General features: G+C 45.4%; 2 protein-coding genes across 4 annotated transcripts; one reads left to right on the forward strand and one right to left on the reverse strand.

Moving 5' to 3' along the window:
- The first annotated feature begins 1,632 nt into the window (after positions 1–1,632).
- On the forward strand, positions 1,633–6,936 carry LOC8051513 (methylmalonyl-CoA epimerase, mitochondrial). 3 transcript variants are annotated; one of them, XM_029980626.3, is made up of 3 exons: positions 1,633–2,222; positions 2,495–2,679; positions 6,564–6,936. In XM_029980626.3, the coding sequence occupies exons 2-3, from the start codon at positions 2,500–2,502 to the stop codon at positions 6,876–6,878; spliced, it is 495 nt and encodes a 164-aa protein (XP_029836486.2). In that variant the 5' UTR covers positions 1,633–2,222; positions 2,495–2,499; the 3' UTR covers positions 6,879–6,936. The 3 variants fall into 3 exon arrangements, with proteins under 3 accessions (XP_029836486.2, XP_029836487.2, XP_029836488.2); XM_029980627.4 differs by having other exon boundaries at positions 1,822–1,905; XM_029980628.4 differs by having other exon boundaries at positions 1,846–1,949.
- Positions 6,937–13,083: 6,147 nt separating this feature from the next.
- LOC121834260 (INO80 complex subunit D-like) lies at positions 13,084–16,787 on the reverse strand (the record flags this gene model as incomplete). The annotated part of the gene is made up of 2 exons (XM_042288010.1): positions 13,084–15,606; positions 16,575–16,787. Coding segments are annotated over 2 exons (725 nt in total), but the record flags the coding sequence as incomplete, so codon positions are not given.
- Positions 16,788–17,882: the final 1,095 nt, after the last annotated feature.

Below are 17,882 nucleotides of genomic sequence, written 5' to 3' on the forward strand. Positions count from 1 at the left end.
AGCAATCGCCAGTAATCGCGGCGATGGTGAGAAGCTCGTCGTTTCGCCGTCAGAAGACCCGAGGAAATCATCTAGTGCAGCTGCGAGGCGTGTTCGTTTTTGCAAGATCGCCATCTCGATAGTCTGCGCGTCTGCTACTCCCGCCATCTTCTCGATTCCCGCTCCTGGCCGCAATGCCTGATGGGACTGCCCCCCGGCGCACCGCCGATTTTCTTGGTGCAAGTTGGGGCAACGAAAAGCCGCACCGGGAGGGTGCGCTTCGTTGATCGAGGACGTACGGTGCGCACCGGTGCACGTGATCGAAGATGAAGGGGCGCACCTCAGTGCCCCGGTGCGCACCAGTGCGGATGATCGAGGATGCTATATGACATCAAACGGTGTAATAATACACCTAAAGTCAATTTTTGCAAGACATGGGACGCCTGAAGTTGTGTTCAGTGACAATGGACCACAGTTCCAGCGAATCATTGGAAGTGCATTTCAGCAGTTCGCCCAGGAATGGGGTTTTGAACACAGGACGTCCAGTCCAAGATATCCACAGAGCAATGGATTTGTTGAAGTTGCTGTTAGAATTATTAAGAGAAGCCTCAAGAAGACATCTGACAGCTACATCGCACTGCAATCCTACCGTGCAACACCATTGGGAAATGGATATAGTCCCGCCTAATTGCTCATGGGTCGCAAGCTGAGAACGTCCCTTCCATCTGTTTCCTCTTCTTTGGAACCTAGGCTTGTGAATACCAAAGAACTCCAACGGTGGGAAAGAAAAAGAACAAATCAACAAAAGGCCAACTATGACAGACGACGAGGTGTAAGACAACGCAAACCATTGAGAAGAGGAGATGTGGTCTGGATTACCGATCAGCGAAAAAGAGGAACAGTGCAATCTACAACGGAGTACCCAAGGTCATACTTAGTGGACACCGATTCAGATACTCTTCGCCGTAACAGCTTTCATCTTACACCGATGCCTGGGAGTGAAGACACCAATAAAAGTGCAACACCAGACATCGGATCGACTGCTCTTACGCCGGTGCCTGGGAGTGAAGACACCGATAAAAGTGCAGCACCAGACATCGGATCGACTGAGTACACGACACGAAGTGGAAGAGTTGTAAAACCTGTAAATAGACTTCAGTTTTAAAGGGAGGAGATGTGCTGTTAGGCTTTGCTGAAGAAGAGGAGAACGACGAGGGTTTTTGGGATATATAGAATAAACATGGCGTCTAGACAGGAGGCTACCGGGAGCGCTCTGTGTTAACAGCCAACAACCCACTCTTGGTCAGTGGCGGCCGTTTCAGAGGGGGGGGGGGGAAGGGGGGGGGGCAAGCGCCCCCCCCCCCCCCCTTCGGTTGGTACGCCCATGACGATATGGTTCATACACCTAAATAGATCAGTAAAGAGTAAAGTATACACGCTTCATGCTAGAATGTGAAACCGAAACTTTTAGCCATAAGTAAGAATGTAACTTTAATTTTCCAGATACACTTAAATTTGTGTTTCAAATACATTTTATAATTTATGACGTTTTAGCAGTCATGTCAAGAAAATGCACGCAGCGAGCAACACAATCGAAGTGTTTCAGGAGATGTCATGGCTTGCTTGATTCGGCGAGTTCAAAAATTCAGTTGCAAACGGTCTGTTGTCTCGCGCCGCTCGCGCCCGTGCAATCAAGGCTTATCAAGCAATGGAATCGCTTTAAAAGGGGAAAGGGGGGGGGGAAGACAAATTTAAGAAAAAAGGAATGACAAAATGTTAGGCTAGGTGGCGCAACTGCCGCCCGGTAAAAAGGGTATAGCCGGTATAGCCATTACCATCCATCCATTCGTGCTATCCGTGGTTCCCGTGGTTCTACCGGTCCTATCTCGTTGTCGTGGTCACTGATCCATTAATGGCGATTTCTCGGCAAGTTTAATTACTTTATCGCTTTTCATTTGTTTTCATATCTGGTAATTACCTCCTGTTCTATCGCCAATTCCCATCTGGTCGGTTAATGTAGACGATGAAAAAGTACAGGCAAAGTAATTTAGCCGATAGACTGCATAAAGGCTCGGTGATTGGTCTCATTGGGCTAACCGTGGTGGCCATCGGAGTGCTGGGGACGCGAAGTTTCCACGTCCTGCAAAATTCCAGGCAGCGAAGAAAACAGCAGGAGTTGGCCTTGGAAAAGGAGCTTCTGGCGGACGGTACTGAGAAGCTGAAGCAGTTTCAGTAATATAGAGGTAAGAACGTGCCTCGCCTGGTGCTAAAGCGGACCAGTAGGAGGGGAATAAGTAACGGAGCTGAGCCTCGGAAAGTGAAGGTCTGGCGTCGTCCCTGTTATGAAACAATTAGAGTTTGTGCTATACTATCAAGGTCTGGATTAAGTAAACAGATGGTGGTTTCAGACGCAAGTACAATGAACAGAAGCTTGAAACGATGTTTCAGTACCTTGCCTTGGTCATATGCGACGTTTGCAACTTAATTTTGCATTTCTTTTTTCTTTTTTTTACAGGTAGAATGCAGGCTTTCTCGAGATCGTGTTTAAATACCTCCGCCCAGCTTCTTACAAGGTGCTTCCACGCTACTCATGTGGATCTGCAGCGGTCATGGAAAATCCTTAGGCTGAACCACATTGCCATGGCTACTCTAGAACTGGAGAAACTCACCGACTTCTACAAGAACACCTTAGGTTTAAAGGTGAGCATTCCAGCTCAACTTTAGGTGGCATGTTGACATGTCACACTTGGAGAAGGTCATGTTGTGCATAACCTTGCATTACTGTACTAACGAAATGTGTATGAAAAGTAATTTATTTGTGCAGATGCAGTGCTCTCTGTCCCACTGCAGCTATGGCCACTTGTATACATAGTTCCCACGTGACGTCACTTCCTCTACTTCCGCCCGCTGGCTGCCATCGCCAGGTACTGAGAAGCTGACGCAGACGCTGCCGCCGCCTTACGTTTGCCGCTCGATTGCTTCTTCGCTGCAAAATTTGTATCGCCCATACAGTGCGATGGCGAAGGCCATTCGCCATGAGTTCTGCACTTCCTGTTTTGAAGAGCTTATGGGCCTTACACAGATCTCGATATGAGTCTAAAGTGAAGATGTGTGACAATGTTGATTCATACACGCTACACGTTGGCGCGGACACTGCTCTAGATGCGGATGTGCAGCCAGTCACATTGCATGTGGACATAATTAACTACCTGGTTTTGTCGATGAACTATGTGTCGCTGCAACAGATGAAGGCTTTCAGGGCCCTGAATGCCCACAACTATTTTAAGACTGGATGGGTAAAGAGCCTGACATTGATGCATCTCCCATTGAAGTGCATCGTCGTGCTGAATGATACAAGTTGACAGGTAATAAAAGAAGAGTCTTTATGAGAGCCGAAGGTTTGCCTGGAAACGGAGAGATGTGCCCGTACTTGCCTCGCGGCATTTTAGCTGGGTAAACTCGGCGCCACTGCCGCAACATTATTGACACAAGTGTGCTACAAACACTACACAATCACAGAAATGGTGTGAGAAAGGTAAAAGCACATCCCTGCAGCGTGACACTACCAGGCACCAAACACTGCCCCACATCCGCTATGGCAATGCGCACAGGGTGCTAACAAAGCATCCAGCTATCAACGTAGAGTTGAGCAATGTATTTCTTGCCGGTAACGAAGTGACGACCACAGACACGGGCACTTCCAATGTATGCGAGCAAGTCGGAGGCTTCGGCGTTTCTCGGACAGCAGCTTTGTACGCTCACACTGTAGCGTTAAGACTATGTCAGTACCTGGCAATGGCGCTGACATATCCCATAAGCCCCGGCTGTGACGTCCGTGAAAACTATGTATATTCAAAACCCTTTATGGTAGCAGTAAATAGAGAGTATTGCCTTATTGAAAAAATTCACATGAGTATTTCCTGCTCTGGCTGTACCTGACTGACTGAGACAAGTCATAAGAATGAGGGTTGCACGAAAAATAATGCCCAACAGGTTTTTTTTTTCTTTCTTAAAGAGTTAATTATGAACATTTCGGCAGAACTCCATTTGGTTAGGTAAACAATAAGAAAGGGTACTCAGTGAACTCTAACCAATTTCTTTAATGTGCCCGACATTTCAAAGACTGCTCGGCTCCTTGTTTACGGGTGACTGTGTGTGGGCGCAAAGGTAGCAATCTGTCATTTTTTTTCTTTCTTTTTTTTTTCTTTCTTTATTCGTTTTCCTTCGGGCAGAGCCCGAAAGAAGGGCCTGTGCAAAAAGCTAAAAAGAGCCGAACGTGGCACCGGTCCCTTGCAGTTTACACATAAAAAATAACATGGAAATGTATTCCATCGAACAAAATAATACAGCATGATAAAAACTTTTACAGACTGAGGCACACATACATAACACAAATGCAACAATAAACACCATGTATATAAGCATAAAAACAAGTACTGAATGCAAAAGACGAGAATACAGATTATAATCAACATGAAAGAAAAAACAAGTAATCTAAGGAACACACAAATAACAAACATCATTATCGCTCACTTTACGGAAACTGAACAGTATATTCCCAACAAAATATAACAAGGCGAGTCATGCACATAAAATAAAACAAGGATGAACTTTGAAGTTATAAAGTATAATACAATGCTTTATTGTGATTAGGAAGCTTAGATAAATTTTATATCGCTGCCTACCAGCGGTGCTTTACATTCTTTTTAAATAAAGGGAGCGATTTTGCATACTTCATAGAGGGCATGTTATTTAATAGACTAATTGTTTGATAGTGTATACTCTGCCTTCCGTAATTTGTTCTTCTATAGGGTTCCCTTCTTTTAAAGGGCCCATGAAACGGATTTTGGGTTGGGATAAATCATTTTCGATTGGGATTTCACTAATAGCACATCGTTCAGTGGGCCAAAAGAAAAAAGGTAGAAAGTCAAAAGCCTGACTTTCAGTGCGAAAATTTTAAAATACAGCGGACTATTTCGTACCTCCTCCCCTTCGTAAGCTCTCTGCCTTTTCACTGTGATACATCCGCGGTCCCAAAAGCGTGTCATCGTGTCCAAACGCACGTCACACAAAACCGGACCTCACTTAGTCCCTTCACCCCTAAGCTGACATTGTGGTAGAAGCTACGCGCTTGCCGAACCAATCAGCCGCCTTCCTTTCATCACCTGACCTCAATCTCTGCGCGTGGGTATGCGCGGAGGAGCGTAAGCATTTGGCAAGTGTGGCTGGCCCAACAGGCACGTAGCTTCCACAGCACTGTCAGCTCCGGGGTGAACGGTGTGGGGAAAGCAACTTTTGTCTCAATTTTGAGCGACGGGCTAATCTTCTAGGGGGACAATGGCTTTGTCCGGGTACATAAACCAGATTCCGAGCAAGAGGGGCCTCCCCTCTTTTCCTCTTCTTGAACTGTTTGGTGGAATGCGCGATTTATGAGTTGAGGAGGAAAGCTAAACAGGAAAAAGTTGGAAAAGCGTTTCATGACCCCTTTAACATGACGGAACGGGTACAATTCTTCTGTTGTGACTGGGGTGGTGTATAACCTTTTTTCGATAAATTAATTAAAATAATTTGAAGTAGTATACTTGATTTGCCTTTAAGATCTTGTATTTATTAAAAAGTGGTTCCATCTGAAGTTCTCTTATTCTCCCCCCATAGTTTTTGAATATATGTAGAACCTTTTTTTGTAGGATTAGTAATTTATAGTAATCGGATGGCTGTACTTGTGCCCCATATAAGAATCCCGTAACACATTTTGGAAAAATATAAGGGGTAATACAATGTTTCTACTAACCACCTTGGCACAAGGCTTGCCACCCTATAAATACAGCCAAGAACTCGTGATAATTCTGACTTTAGTTTACTTACATGTGTATTCCATTTTAGCTCCTGTAGTGCTAAAACACCCAGAAATTTTTCCTCAGTTACTTGATCTATTAAATCACCTTCAAACATAATCTTAAGGGAGTTTGTAAGATGTTTTGTTGCTGGTTTAAAAATCACATATTTTGTTTTGCTTGTGTTTATTTGTAACCCATTGGAACTCAGCCATTTTGAAAGCTTTACAAGATAGGCGTTTGCCCTCTCCTCCAGGCATTCTGGAGTTGCTTCACTAAAAAAAATATTAGTGTCATCTGCATACATTATTACTCTGGGGAACCAGAAATGCTTACTATATCATTTATATAAACTAGGAAAAGTAAAGGGCCTAATATGGAACCCTGTAGGACACCATGACGCATTTTTTCCTTAGTCGATTCTAGATTGTCAATTTTTACGTATTGCTGCTGATTTGTTAAATAGCTTTTTAGTAATGCGAGCGCAACCCCGCGGCTGCCATAATGTTCTAGTTTGCTGATTAAAATAGCATGCTGAACGGTGTCAAACGCTTTCCTCAAATCTAAAAACAGTCAGAGTGTAATTAACTTGTCTTCAATATTTGCAACCAATTTTTTTTTTATGTTGAGAAGAGCTTGCTCTGTAGATTTTTCCTTTTGGAACCCGTATTGGGCGGTGGAGATTACACTATGCTTTGTGAAGCATAGTGTAATCTCCACCACCCGAGTGATTACTTCTAATGAATGCAGGTGAGTGAGCCAAAGCCTTTGCAAAGCCACGGGGTGACCACCGTGTTTGTGGAAGCTGGGAACACCAAGTTTGAGTTGCTGTTGCCCTTGGGAGAGAAGAGTCCTGTCCAGGGTTTTCTGGATAAAAACAAAAGTGGAGGCATGCACCACATCTGCCTGGAGGTGGACAACATCCAGGCTGCCGTGGAGGACCTCCGGGGCAAGAACGTGCGCACCCTCTCTGAGAAACCAAGCACCGGTGCCCACGGGAAGCCAGTCATTTTCCTGCACCCTAAGGACTGTGGCGGCGTCCTTGTAGAACTAGAAGAAGTCTGACTTTTAATTATGTCATCCGGAAATACAGTCCCAAGTAAAGAAAAGAGAGAAACCAAAATGGTTGAATGATGTGCCTCAAAAGAGCTTGCCCTGCATCCATGTCATGCTGCATGCGGCTCTGGTTACCTTCTCATTTTATACAGATGTTTGTGTAAACATGCCAGGTAGTTTTTAAAGCCATATGTTTGTGGAAACCTGTGCCCAGAGGGAAACAAGTACAGCAATACTTCCCACCTGCTAGTGATGCAGTTTCCAAAGCCAGCGACACTAGTGTGCAATTTCATAGCATGCCAAGCTGTTCGACGACAGTGATCTTTACTGGTTCAGGAAAGCCACGGCACTGCATAAGGGCAACAGCCTGCACCATGGAGATCTGCAGTGCCGCACCGAGTGGAGGCAACTGGGGGGCAAATATATGGAAGGTAACCATCGAGTGGTGCATGGCATACAAGTGCTCGAATATGTGGCTTGCACATAACATCATTGTACCATGCTGGTGGGCTTTCCTACTTGTTCTAGTGGAAAAAAGCAAACTTGGTGGTCCAAAGCGTATGCTCCAGAAGATGCATGCTAGCAGCTAGGCCCCAACAACAGTTGTTGCAACATCAGTGCACTAGTGATGCAAAACTATTGAAAAATTGACTATCTATGGTACTATCAAAATTAAAACTTTCAGGAAACTATCGAGCATTATCAAAATGAAAGCCAAACCTATAAAGAACATGGCGACGGATATCTACGAGCAGACAATATAGGGCCTTGGTCAAAACAAAGCAAGAAGGCTAAACGTGCATATTGTCTACAAAAAGGGCAATGAATTTAGACTCTTAAAACGGGAATGGCGTTCGGATACTTTTTCCATGCACATATTTTGTAAATTTCTGAAATTCTGATATTACAGTCAAACCCGTTTATAACGAACTGCAGGAAATGCTATGATCAGTTCGGTATAGCAAGTAGTTTGATATAGCAAAAACTTTTTAACGAACTTTCACGATGAGTTCGTTGTAAGGCGAGAGGTTCTCTATCTTTCTCATTCCTTACTTCCGCCTTGTAACAACGCGCTAAAAGATTTTTTTTGTTTATTTCTTCATTTGAATCGCTGCTCTTCGTGGGCAAACACTTTGGGATGAAAATATATTTTCTTGAGCGTGCGAGCAGAGTGTAATTTTTTAGCTTTGTCCCCTTCTGAATCTCTTCTCTTCGCTCAATTTCGTTCGCAACTTGAGCTTTTGGAATTTTCTTCCTTTCCTACTTCTTTTTTTGGGGGAAGGGACAGGCTAGAAGACGATTGTTTGCGCGATTTTGGAAGCCTTCACGGAGGGGAAAAGTTCGATATAGCCAATATGTTGTTCGTTGTAAAACATACTTTTTACATGAATTTTTATTTTAATTTTTCGTGAGTTTGATATTGACAATAATTCGCTATATGTGGGTTCGTTCTAAACGGGTTTTACTGTAGTCATTGCACTTTGGTACGCTTCAGGCACGTAGCCAGGATTTAGTTTTGGGGGGGTGCCACCCATGACAAAATGCTGTATGAGGGGGAGGGGGGAGAGGAGGCCCCAGCAAAATGAGATTGCAAAGAAAGGGGGAGGGTGCATGCCCCCTGCCCCCCCCCCCCCCCCCTCCCTTTTCTTTTCTTCAAAAGAAAAAAGATTTTCTTTTTGTCTTGAAGCTGGGAAAAATACTCGCTGAAGACATTTATACTTCGTTTCAGCTTTGAGCCTATGCTACAAGCATGAGCTGCGGGCTTTCAGCAGCCCTGCCAAGCACACACGCTCATGCAGTGCAAGCACTGTTCAGGACTTGTAGCATCAGCTGCATCTGAACTTGAGCTGAAATGAAGTATAGCATTAGGGTTACTTGTTTTTTTCACACTTTTTATTATTCAATTGTCATGTATTGCCTTCCATAGCCTTGTCCACTGAGAGGTGAGAATAGGCACTCTGCTAAGGATCACTTTTTTTTTTCTGCTGGTAACTATTTGTGGTTAATTAGCAGATCACGAAAATTGGGAAATGGCCATTGACGAAAACATTTAGGCTTTTTTGCAGTGGTGTGTTGCCACTTTTTGTTCAATTCTATTTTCAGAGTTTAATGATTTACCTGTTGATATAAAATACAACTTCAAAATATAGCACCACTTACATCATGTATACAAATAAATATGTTTGGGCCAATAAGTGTAACAAAAACCTTGTGGACACTTCAAATTGAACATTGCCAGATGAAAAGCTTATACCAAGCCAGCATGGTTAGTTACTGATGCTTTTATATTTCACTGGATCAAAAATAAATACTAAGTTTTCCATGATCCAAGTAACAATATTGTTGGCAATGAGACATTAAGTGCAAAAAAACTTGCGAATCCAAGGCAATATTTTTTTTTTTTTTTCCTTTTTTACAATCTGTTTGAAATAAACACCACATCTTTTCATCTAAGTAAAGTCATGTCCCCGTACTTATGTGTTGAATCACCATCACTAGCATCATATTTAAGAAGAGTTTTAGATTTTTGCGGTGCATAGCTTACTAATTGGACGACAAAGGGATTTTCATTTTCCTGATTGAACTTTGTCTACAAAGTGTGAACTCCTAATCAAAAGACAGAAGATAAACTTTGACAACTTATCAAGAAAAATATAGATATTTCACTATCAGAATATCTTCTATTCAGTTTTTTTATAGTATATCGATAGTTTATTGTCCATGGTTTGTAAGGAGGATTTCTACCGTCTTCCTGTAGTTTTTCTATAGGTTTTAGACATGTTTCTGATAATTATGTGGAAGTCCTTAATTGCAGTTGCGCTTTTCTCCACGCTTTGCAACATTTCTTGGATGGACTCTCGACATTATTCGTCGCATAAACAAAACGCCATCGATAGCATTAAAATAGTCGGCTATCGATAGTTGATAGTTGTCAGCTATCGAGTATACTGTTAATGGTACCAGCAATAGTTTTACGATACTTTTGCATCACTACATTGCACACCATGTATTAGGGACCATCACTGCCTTGCACAGTAAGCAAAAGCACTGCCATCGTATAGACTGAAATGCGCATAGAGGCATAGAGGTGCCTAGCAGATGCAGTCGAAGGTCAACATACACTTTCCACTTTTTAGCACTTTGTCCTCTAGCACATCCTCTCCTTTCACCCTGCTCTCATAAGTGTATGTCACATCCCAGATAATAAGGTCATGGTGCTTGATTTTCTGCATCACCTACCACCAGAGACAAGAGTGGGGCATCAGCGTTCAGCAGTCTTTCGTTTCATTAACGGCGACGTGGGTGTCAGCCAAATGCTGATGCAGCTTTTCTGTCCAATTTCATCACCTCCGGTGTGCGACGTAGAATTTGTTTTGTGTGTATGTTTATACAGCTGGAAGTTAGTCTGCCTCAGTGGGCATCTGGTGTCTCAGCTGTGAAGAGCAATTTAGCCAGTGCGGTACAACTGCCAGCCTGGGGTCTTTAACGTGCACCACGGAGTACTGATACACAACTGCATGCCGGTGTCATGCTCATTCAGATCAAAATGAGCATGGGTGGGGATTGAACCCAGGATCCCTAGGTTCTGCAGCGAAAGCTTTCGCTCCGCGTGCTCCGAGCTGGTGCACACTAGCCCCCTCGGCCACCAATCCCAGTGTGATGCTTTGTTATTTATGTGCTGGTATCCCTTCCCTTCAAGCATTGAGAGGTGGAGCCTTCTGTATTCATCTTTTTTCTCCTTGCCTTGCTCAGCTTCAGAAAATAGGGGACCAAGTTTGTCTACTTTGCACATTGGTCTCTTCTTATCCTTGTTTTAGATCTACAGAATGTGCATTGGGCATATTTCCCGTCGCAACTTGAGCAACAGCTTGTGGACAGAATGTCGCGGAGCATCTTTACTGATGTGTTCCAGTGTCGATGCCCGAGTTAACAATGCACAGAGACCAAGACATGTGCTAAGCGTTTAACCTTATTTTAGGATCTCAGCAATGGGAGCTGAACCCAAACCAGCGTCTTAGTATGTTAGTTTTGCCCGAGCCAAGCACAGACAAATCTGCGAGCTATATTTAGTGGCAGTACTTACGCATGCTGATCGACAGACTTGGATACTGTTGACCGATGGCAGCAAGAAACATTTGCCAAGCAACTTTAAACTACGTGAAGTTTCTAAAAGAGATGCAATAGCCTGGTCCTATTATTAAAATTACATAGTAGAAGCTAAAAGGGGTAATGAAACGAAATTTTAGCACTTATTTTATCATCTGAAGTTCTAAGCCAGTGGTTCTCCAACCTATGTTTCAGGGACCCCTTCTTGTTCAGCAGGAGTGATGGCGGACCCTATCCGCCCAGGGGGTTGGGAGCAGTATTGAACAAGTGCAGTGACAGAAGGGTAAATGAAGAAAACTAAAGGCATGCAAATTAACTGCAGCCCTGAAATAGAAAATAATCAACCCCACTACTCGCTCGGTGCACATGGTTTCATCCATTTACCTTTTCGGGGCAGCCACCATCAATGTAAAAAAGCTTAGAGCTCACGCCACCAAGTGGCGAAGCTCATAACCACGAGAGCCTCGTCATAGGCTTGCCCATCCTAGGACTGATGACGTCGTGAATGCACCTGGGGGGCTATGTTGCACGTTTTGGACGCCCAGGCGACTAGGGAGAAGGAAGTGACGTAGGTGTGAATGAACGTATCTTAGCAGCACCACGCAACGCGTCATCAGCGACTCCACCATTCAACATCCAAAGAGCGTTGTTGACGTCACTTCCTTCTACCGAGTCTCCTGGGAGTCCAAAACGTGCAACATAGCCCCCCAGATCTCCTAAGATGTGTCGCTCTCCGATAACTGCTGAAGTGCTTGCCAGAACCGGCTGTTTAGGACTAAAAATATAGCCATCAGTTCAAAATACAACAATGTGATTGTCATTAGCAGATGTTTATCATGCTCAACTTATACCTGAACGTGAGAAGTAAATTAAAATTTTCATTTCAGTATCCCTTTATCTCCTGGCTCATTAGTCTTATGCATTAACATGCCTGTGATATTGAAATCATTTCATAATCCCTTAAAGTATGACCAAGACTATTTTACATCACTTATCAACCCAAGATCAAGTCACTTTGGGACGTAAAACCTCGGTATGTATTTTTTTTCTCAGTACCTTGGTTCAAGAGCTCGACTTGGAGCATGGTCCCTGGATTTCTAAAGCCCTATTAGAGAAGGAGGAGGATTTTACCTATGTTGCGAGATCCAAAGGCGAGGAACTGCCAGCAGAAACACAGTAGCAAAAATGTGTAAATCTTGCTTCTGATGAACAAATTGTATTGCAACCTAAACAACTGTTCAAAGGCAAATGGCATATTTTATGCTTTTGCCGAGAGCTGCATTTGAAACTTCAGAATAAAACTTAAAGAACGTGTCTGGGCAAAATATTTTTAGAAAAAAAAACACATGGGATGCTACAAGAACCATTGTGTTTCACTTTCTTAAATTTTTAAATGAAGATTCCCTAGCGAGTTATGCAGGCTTGGGGGAGTGACCAGTCTTTGAAAGACCGACAAAGGAGGGCACAATAAACTGACAACTAACCACCCAAACAAGCGATAGCTGCTTATAGCAAGATTTACAAGCAAAAACAAAAACTACAAATGTTAAACAACGGAAAATTAAAATTTCAAACCTTCCAATTCAAAATTAATTTTAAGAGGCCTACAATCATGGGTAGATCAGATGCATCTATCAGTTATTGCTGATGTTACTTTATGACAGTGGCTCTCAACCATTGATGTTTCCCGGACCCCATTGTCGGCGAAGATGGTGGACGAGCCCGTTCCTGAGATAACGCTGGAAAATTGGAACATTTCTTATCAATCTGAATAAATACAACTTTTATTGCCGGGCTTGACTGATGAGGCAGGCTTTGCGGACCCCTAGAATGCCTTCGCAGATCCCCATTTCAGAACCACTGCCTTACAACATGAAGATTGATACTGCTTTTGAACAATCCTAATTGAATCCAACTGAAAAGTAATTACTCGTCAGTTTTTCTTTGCAGTAAACTCCTTTCGAGGTTTCCTTGTTTTTCAGTTAGTAGTTGCCTCCCCAACAGCACCAAACATTCAACCAATGGGCAGTCATGTGAGGAGCACCTCACCTCAGGACTGTGCCAGTGGCAGGCCTGGCCAATGGTGGCAGACAAACATGATGCGAAGTAAAGTTGCAGGAGTATTTATTCCGCCGTGATGACTCCAGAATACAAATCTGATTTTTAGACGCAAAAGCTAGTCCATCAAGATTCATCTGGGCCATCTTTCACCTTATTCCACAAAAAAAAAAGAAAAAGAAAATGGGGGAATGACTGGATAAAATTACAATTGGCTCGGAAGGTGTGTTAGGGATCTGCCGGCTGTTGACCATGAAAAAGTGCTTCTTTGGAAGATGCATGAAAAAAAAAATTAAAAAAAAATCTAAACGTGGAAACACAACAGGCAACTATTTTAATGCATTGCACAACATTTAAAACCAAAATGTACCCGTTCAAAAGACAAAGCGTCTGCGAGTGCTCGAAGCAGAAATCATCATTACAGCATGTTAGTGGACCATTAAAAGCTCTTTATTTTTTTTTTCCTAATTTTTTTCTCTTCTTTGCCACTTTAAAACCCACTTATACACTGATATGAATGAATAGAAACATCCACAAGGAATTACAGTCTTCTAGGTCATTTCAAAATACACTGCTCGACTAAGCCCAAAACCTTCTACCTCCACTAACCAGAAACGAAAAGCAGCAAACCACGACTGCGGGCTGGCAGTGGCTGCCCAACACCCGAGCCAACGCTCGGCGCACTTGCCTCAGAGCTGCGGCTGCCGTGCCGCCGGGCACGACCGCGGGGCGACCCGCACACGTCCTCAACAACTCTCGGGGGCAAACGCCACACAATCGGCGGGATTAGAGTCACGGGCTTAGTCTGGAGATTTTCCGCTTTACGGGGCTTTCGCGCACCTGCATGCAGCGTAGACAAAATTCAAAAACTCTTTGGGGAAGAGACGAAGCCACGCTAAAAAAAAAAAAAGCGGCGTCCAGACGTTCGGCCTAAATGCACAGTTACCTTGGAAGTGTACCATTTCACGCGGCAGTTTCTTAAAAAGAAATATAAATAATGCGAGTGTACCACAGCAATAACAAAGACAACGAAAGGACAAAGCCAAAGCTTTCTCCTTTCTCCATCCATGACCTAACTTATGAGAGACAAACGTTCACATGTTCTTCATTGCTAGAGATGTTATGATCAACAACAAATGCCCGAGGCACACAAAAAAAAAAAGACTGTACAAAACATGTTTTTTTTGTTCGTTCCAGAGAACAGAAGAGACATTTCCCTGCCACACAATATCCTTTGCACTACCAAAATCCTGCCAGTAAGAAAAAGAAATTACGCAGACACGACACAGATAACACAATTTCTGAAACAGCAAAGTCCTGTTTTCCCTAAGAATAATCGATACTCATGTACACGTGTATACATATTTATATATGTATATATATATAATACATAACATACTGGTAACTTGTCTTGTCCACACGTCATGGTCCACATCACAAGATGGAGAACGGAAAGTCAAAGTCCAGCCGCCCAGAGGCGTAACAAAAGTAACTGCAAAGCGCGTAAAAAAGCAATTTTCCTTTTCACCATTTTTTAACGTTAAATATACCTGTACATAGGATGACACGCAAAAAGAAACCTGCGAGGGAGGAAAGAGATGAGGGGAAGTGACGCAACTGCCACGAAGGGAGGATGGGAGGATTAGCGGGTACCTATAATACACGTGTTACTTACAGTCAGTCTAGCTACTGCCGAAGAGAACGATGAGAGAGGGAAAGTCTCGACGAAAGAACCTATACATGCCCGAGAGAGGGGGCACGCCACGTCCCAGGAGAGAACCATCCCGCCCCATCCCCCACAGCAAACGCGAGAATTGAGCACGACAGCACGAGGAGGGGGCGGACACCCCCCCCACACCTCCGATGCGGCCCCGGGGGGTAGCTGCAGGGAACACGGTCCCGAGGGGTGCGGTTCCCCCAACGTAAAGGTGAATCTTTGTACTGCGGGCTTCTTTCGGCTCCGGCGCGGCCTCCCGACGAGAGCCCGGCGGAAGGGGCGTCCTTCCCCCGACCAGACGAGAACCGGGGACGACGATGACCACTGCGGTGCGTGATCATCGCTAGGACACCGACTCCTGCGCCAGCACCGACTGTTTGGGCAGCCCCACCTGGGACGCCCCGGCCCCCGCGGGCGCCCCCGTGGCGTTGTTTGCACTCCCGATGCCGAAGTCCTGCCCCACGGTTCCAAGCAGCCAGCTGGCGGCCACTTCTGCAGTGCCGGCGCTCGCGGGCACAAAGACGGTGGCACCGGCGGGGGACGGGGGCTCGAGCGGGGCGAATCCCTCCGGGTGGTGTGGGTGCAGGTCCGAGGAGAGCAGGGCCACGGTGCGCAGTGCCTCGGGGGTGCTGCCCATCAGGGCCTGGGTGAGGGAGGTGAGGTCGCTCGAGCTCAGGGGCAGGTCCGGGAAGGCGTCCACCAGGTCAGGCAGGTCGGGCACCTCGGCCGACGACGACCCCGACAGCTTGGCCAGGGACTCCCGGGCCAGATGCACGTCCTTGGACACCGCCGCCAGGGCACGCTCCAGCTCCTCCGTCTCCTCCTTGCTCGGCACATACTCCCCGTTCTTGGATTCTGCGCGAGGCACGCACGGTCACTCAGCGGCCGCCCGCTCCGAGCAACAATCTATGCAACGGTCAATGCAAGCCCATGAAACAGGTCTTTGTTGTAGGCTGCTAATTTCCTCGTGCTGCAAGGGGGTAGGGTAAGAACTGTGCGTTAGTGTTACCACACCTCAATTGCATAAGGCAGTGGTCGGTAACCAGCGACCCGCGGGCCGGATCCGGCCTGCGAGGTAGTATCATACGGCCCTCAGCCTCCCGATAACCCCCCCCCCCCCCCCTCCTACGCGGTCAGCTAAAGAAAAAAACAATAAAGTTGACTAATTTGCTGCCCGTCTGCGAGCAGACTTTTTCACGAATGAAGTGCATAAAATTCAACTTCCACTCACGAATGACTGACGAGAACCTCCACAATATTTTGCGACTCGCAGTTAGCAGCTTGAATGTGGATGTTCGCAATTTGGCGAGCGCAGTTCAACACCAAAAGTCTCACTGAGAGGAGTTTCTAGGTTTTCGTGGAAATGTCGTTTCTCATGTTGTTTGTCGTGAAATAAAAAAACTGTTCATTTTCGCCCCCCCCCCCCCCCCCCCCCTTCCCCCCTGCTGCTTGCCGTCCGGCCCGTTCCGCCTTGGCTTCGCGGCGACTAGGCCCGCTTCGCCAAAAGGTTGCCGACCACTGGCACAAGGCAAAACATCAATGCCAGGCAATTCTTTTTCTTTTTTGCGAGATTAGTTTGGCATACACATTTTGTCGTACGCAAAGCAACACTAATGCACAGTTCTTACCCTACCCCTTCTGCAGGGCGAGAAAATTGGCACCCTACGACAGAGACCTATTCCGGGGGCTCCAAGCAGCCAGTTCGTCCCTTTCCATGCAAATTCTGGTCACCCTTTGGTGATACCCATTCACCGTACCATGCACCTTGCAACAAGCATGGGCGGAAGACATGTATCGACTTAAGACAAAAAGCAAAGAATTACCTGCGAAGAAGTCGCTGAACGCGTCGTCGGAGATCTTGTTGAGCACCTCGGTGAAGTCGTGCTCCTCCAACAATTTGGTTGCCTGATTTGCCAGTTCTGCTGCGTCCAGTGGTAGCTCTAAAGATTTCTCTATGGTGTCTGCAAAACAGGGTTGGGTAGCCTTTAACAAAGTGAAGCCGGCAAGACACCGAGGGGCACCCCCCCCCCCTGCCTCTGAAATTAACCTAATTTTATGGTAGGTGTCATTTGTTTCAGGCCCATCTCATTGAGCACTGGTTATGATGCATTCAAAGGAACTGATAGCTTCACAGCCCTATAAATGTATGTAGCCATAGGTTTCCAAACAGAGGATGGGTAATGTCTTAAAGGGATTGTCCGGCGCAAACCGGAAGTACTTAAGTTCTTACGCTCGTTATGTCGAGGGAGCCTTCATATAGACAAACGTCATTTTTATTTTGATGTATGATCTCTTGTTATTAATTAAACCTTTCATGAGCCTATGTACGAAACTGCACCCCGAATTTCGCCAGTGTCGATGGCTGACATCCGTAGGTGCTGCGTGACGTCGCAAAACGCAAAGGTTTGTCGGGTGGTCGGGATAACAAGCATTGGTCGATGGATGTCTTGTATTTTGTTTCGAATTATATAGTCTCCTAAGCAGCACCCTACTGAAATACGGTTCTTTTAATGCAGTTCCCAAGCACGTGCAAAAAAAGTCACGACTTTTAGCAGGATATTACTCGCAGACAGTCATAAGCTTCGAGCAAACGTTTTGCCGTTTTGCGCAAAAACAACTGCAACGGACGCCGATCGAACTAGGGGCACTTGCAAAGCAAAGGCTGCAGATTTCGCCTCTGAAGCGGCACCTAGGTACACGAAGCGGCATCTGGGTACACATTTCAGCGAATCCACTGGATCGGTGATGAGGCTGCAGGTCATTCCCTCAGAGGCGATGTCCGCGGGTCGAAGGCAAACGGCGAACCGTTCAAATGCATGTCGTCACTTGACTTGGACGAGCTTGGTGAATCATAGTCACGCTCCATTTCCACACGCAGGTCAAACAGATATCGGGCTTCACGCGTGCTCAATACAACTGGTATCATTTCGAGATGGCCTAGCTGTTGGTTTCGGTTTCGCTGCATAATCAAGGTCTGTTCGATTCAGCCAGAAAGTTCTGAACTATAGTCGGTTACAAGTCAAGAAGGTAGCGGAAAATGCCACTCAAAGGAAATCTTTGCATTTCGACGATAAGTTTGCAGCATCAGAATGACTTTGCGTCGGGAGTCACTGGCGGCAGCGCGCGGTCGG

The sequence above is a fragment of the Ixodes scapularis genome, unplaced genomic scaffold (assembly GCF_016920785.2).
Source record: "Ixodes scapularis isolate PalLabHiFi unplaced genomic scaffold, ASM1692078v2 ptg000882l_1___fragment_4___debris__unscaffolded, whole genome shotgun sequence".
NCBI classification, from domain to species: domain Eukaryota; kingdom Metazoa; phylum Arthropoda; class Arachnida; order Ixodida; family Ixodidae; genus Ixodes; species Ixodes scapularis.

What these genes read in the sequence shown, in the direction of transcription:
- LOC8051513 (XM_029980626.3), top strand. Translation starts at nt 2,500, where the DNA reads ATGCAGGCTTTCTCGAGATCGTGTTTAAATACCTCCGCCCAGCTTCTT. An exon ending in AGAACACCTTAGGTTTAAAG is followed by an intron (nt 2,680 to 6,563) that starts GTGAGCATTCCA and finishes TAATGAATGCAG; the next exon opens with GTGAGTGAGCCAAAGCCTTT.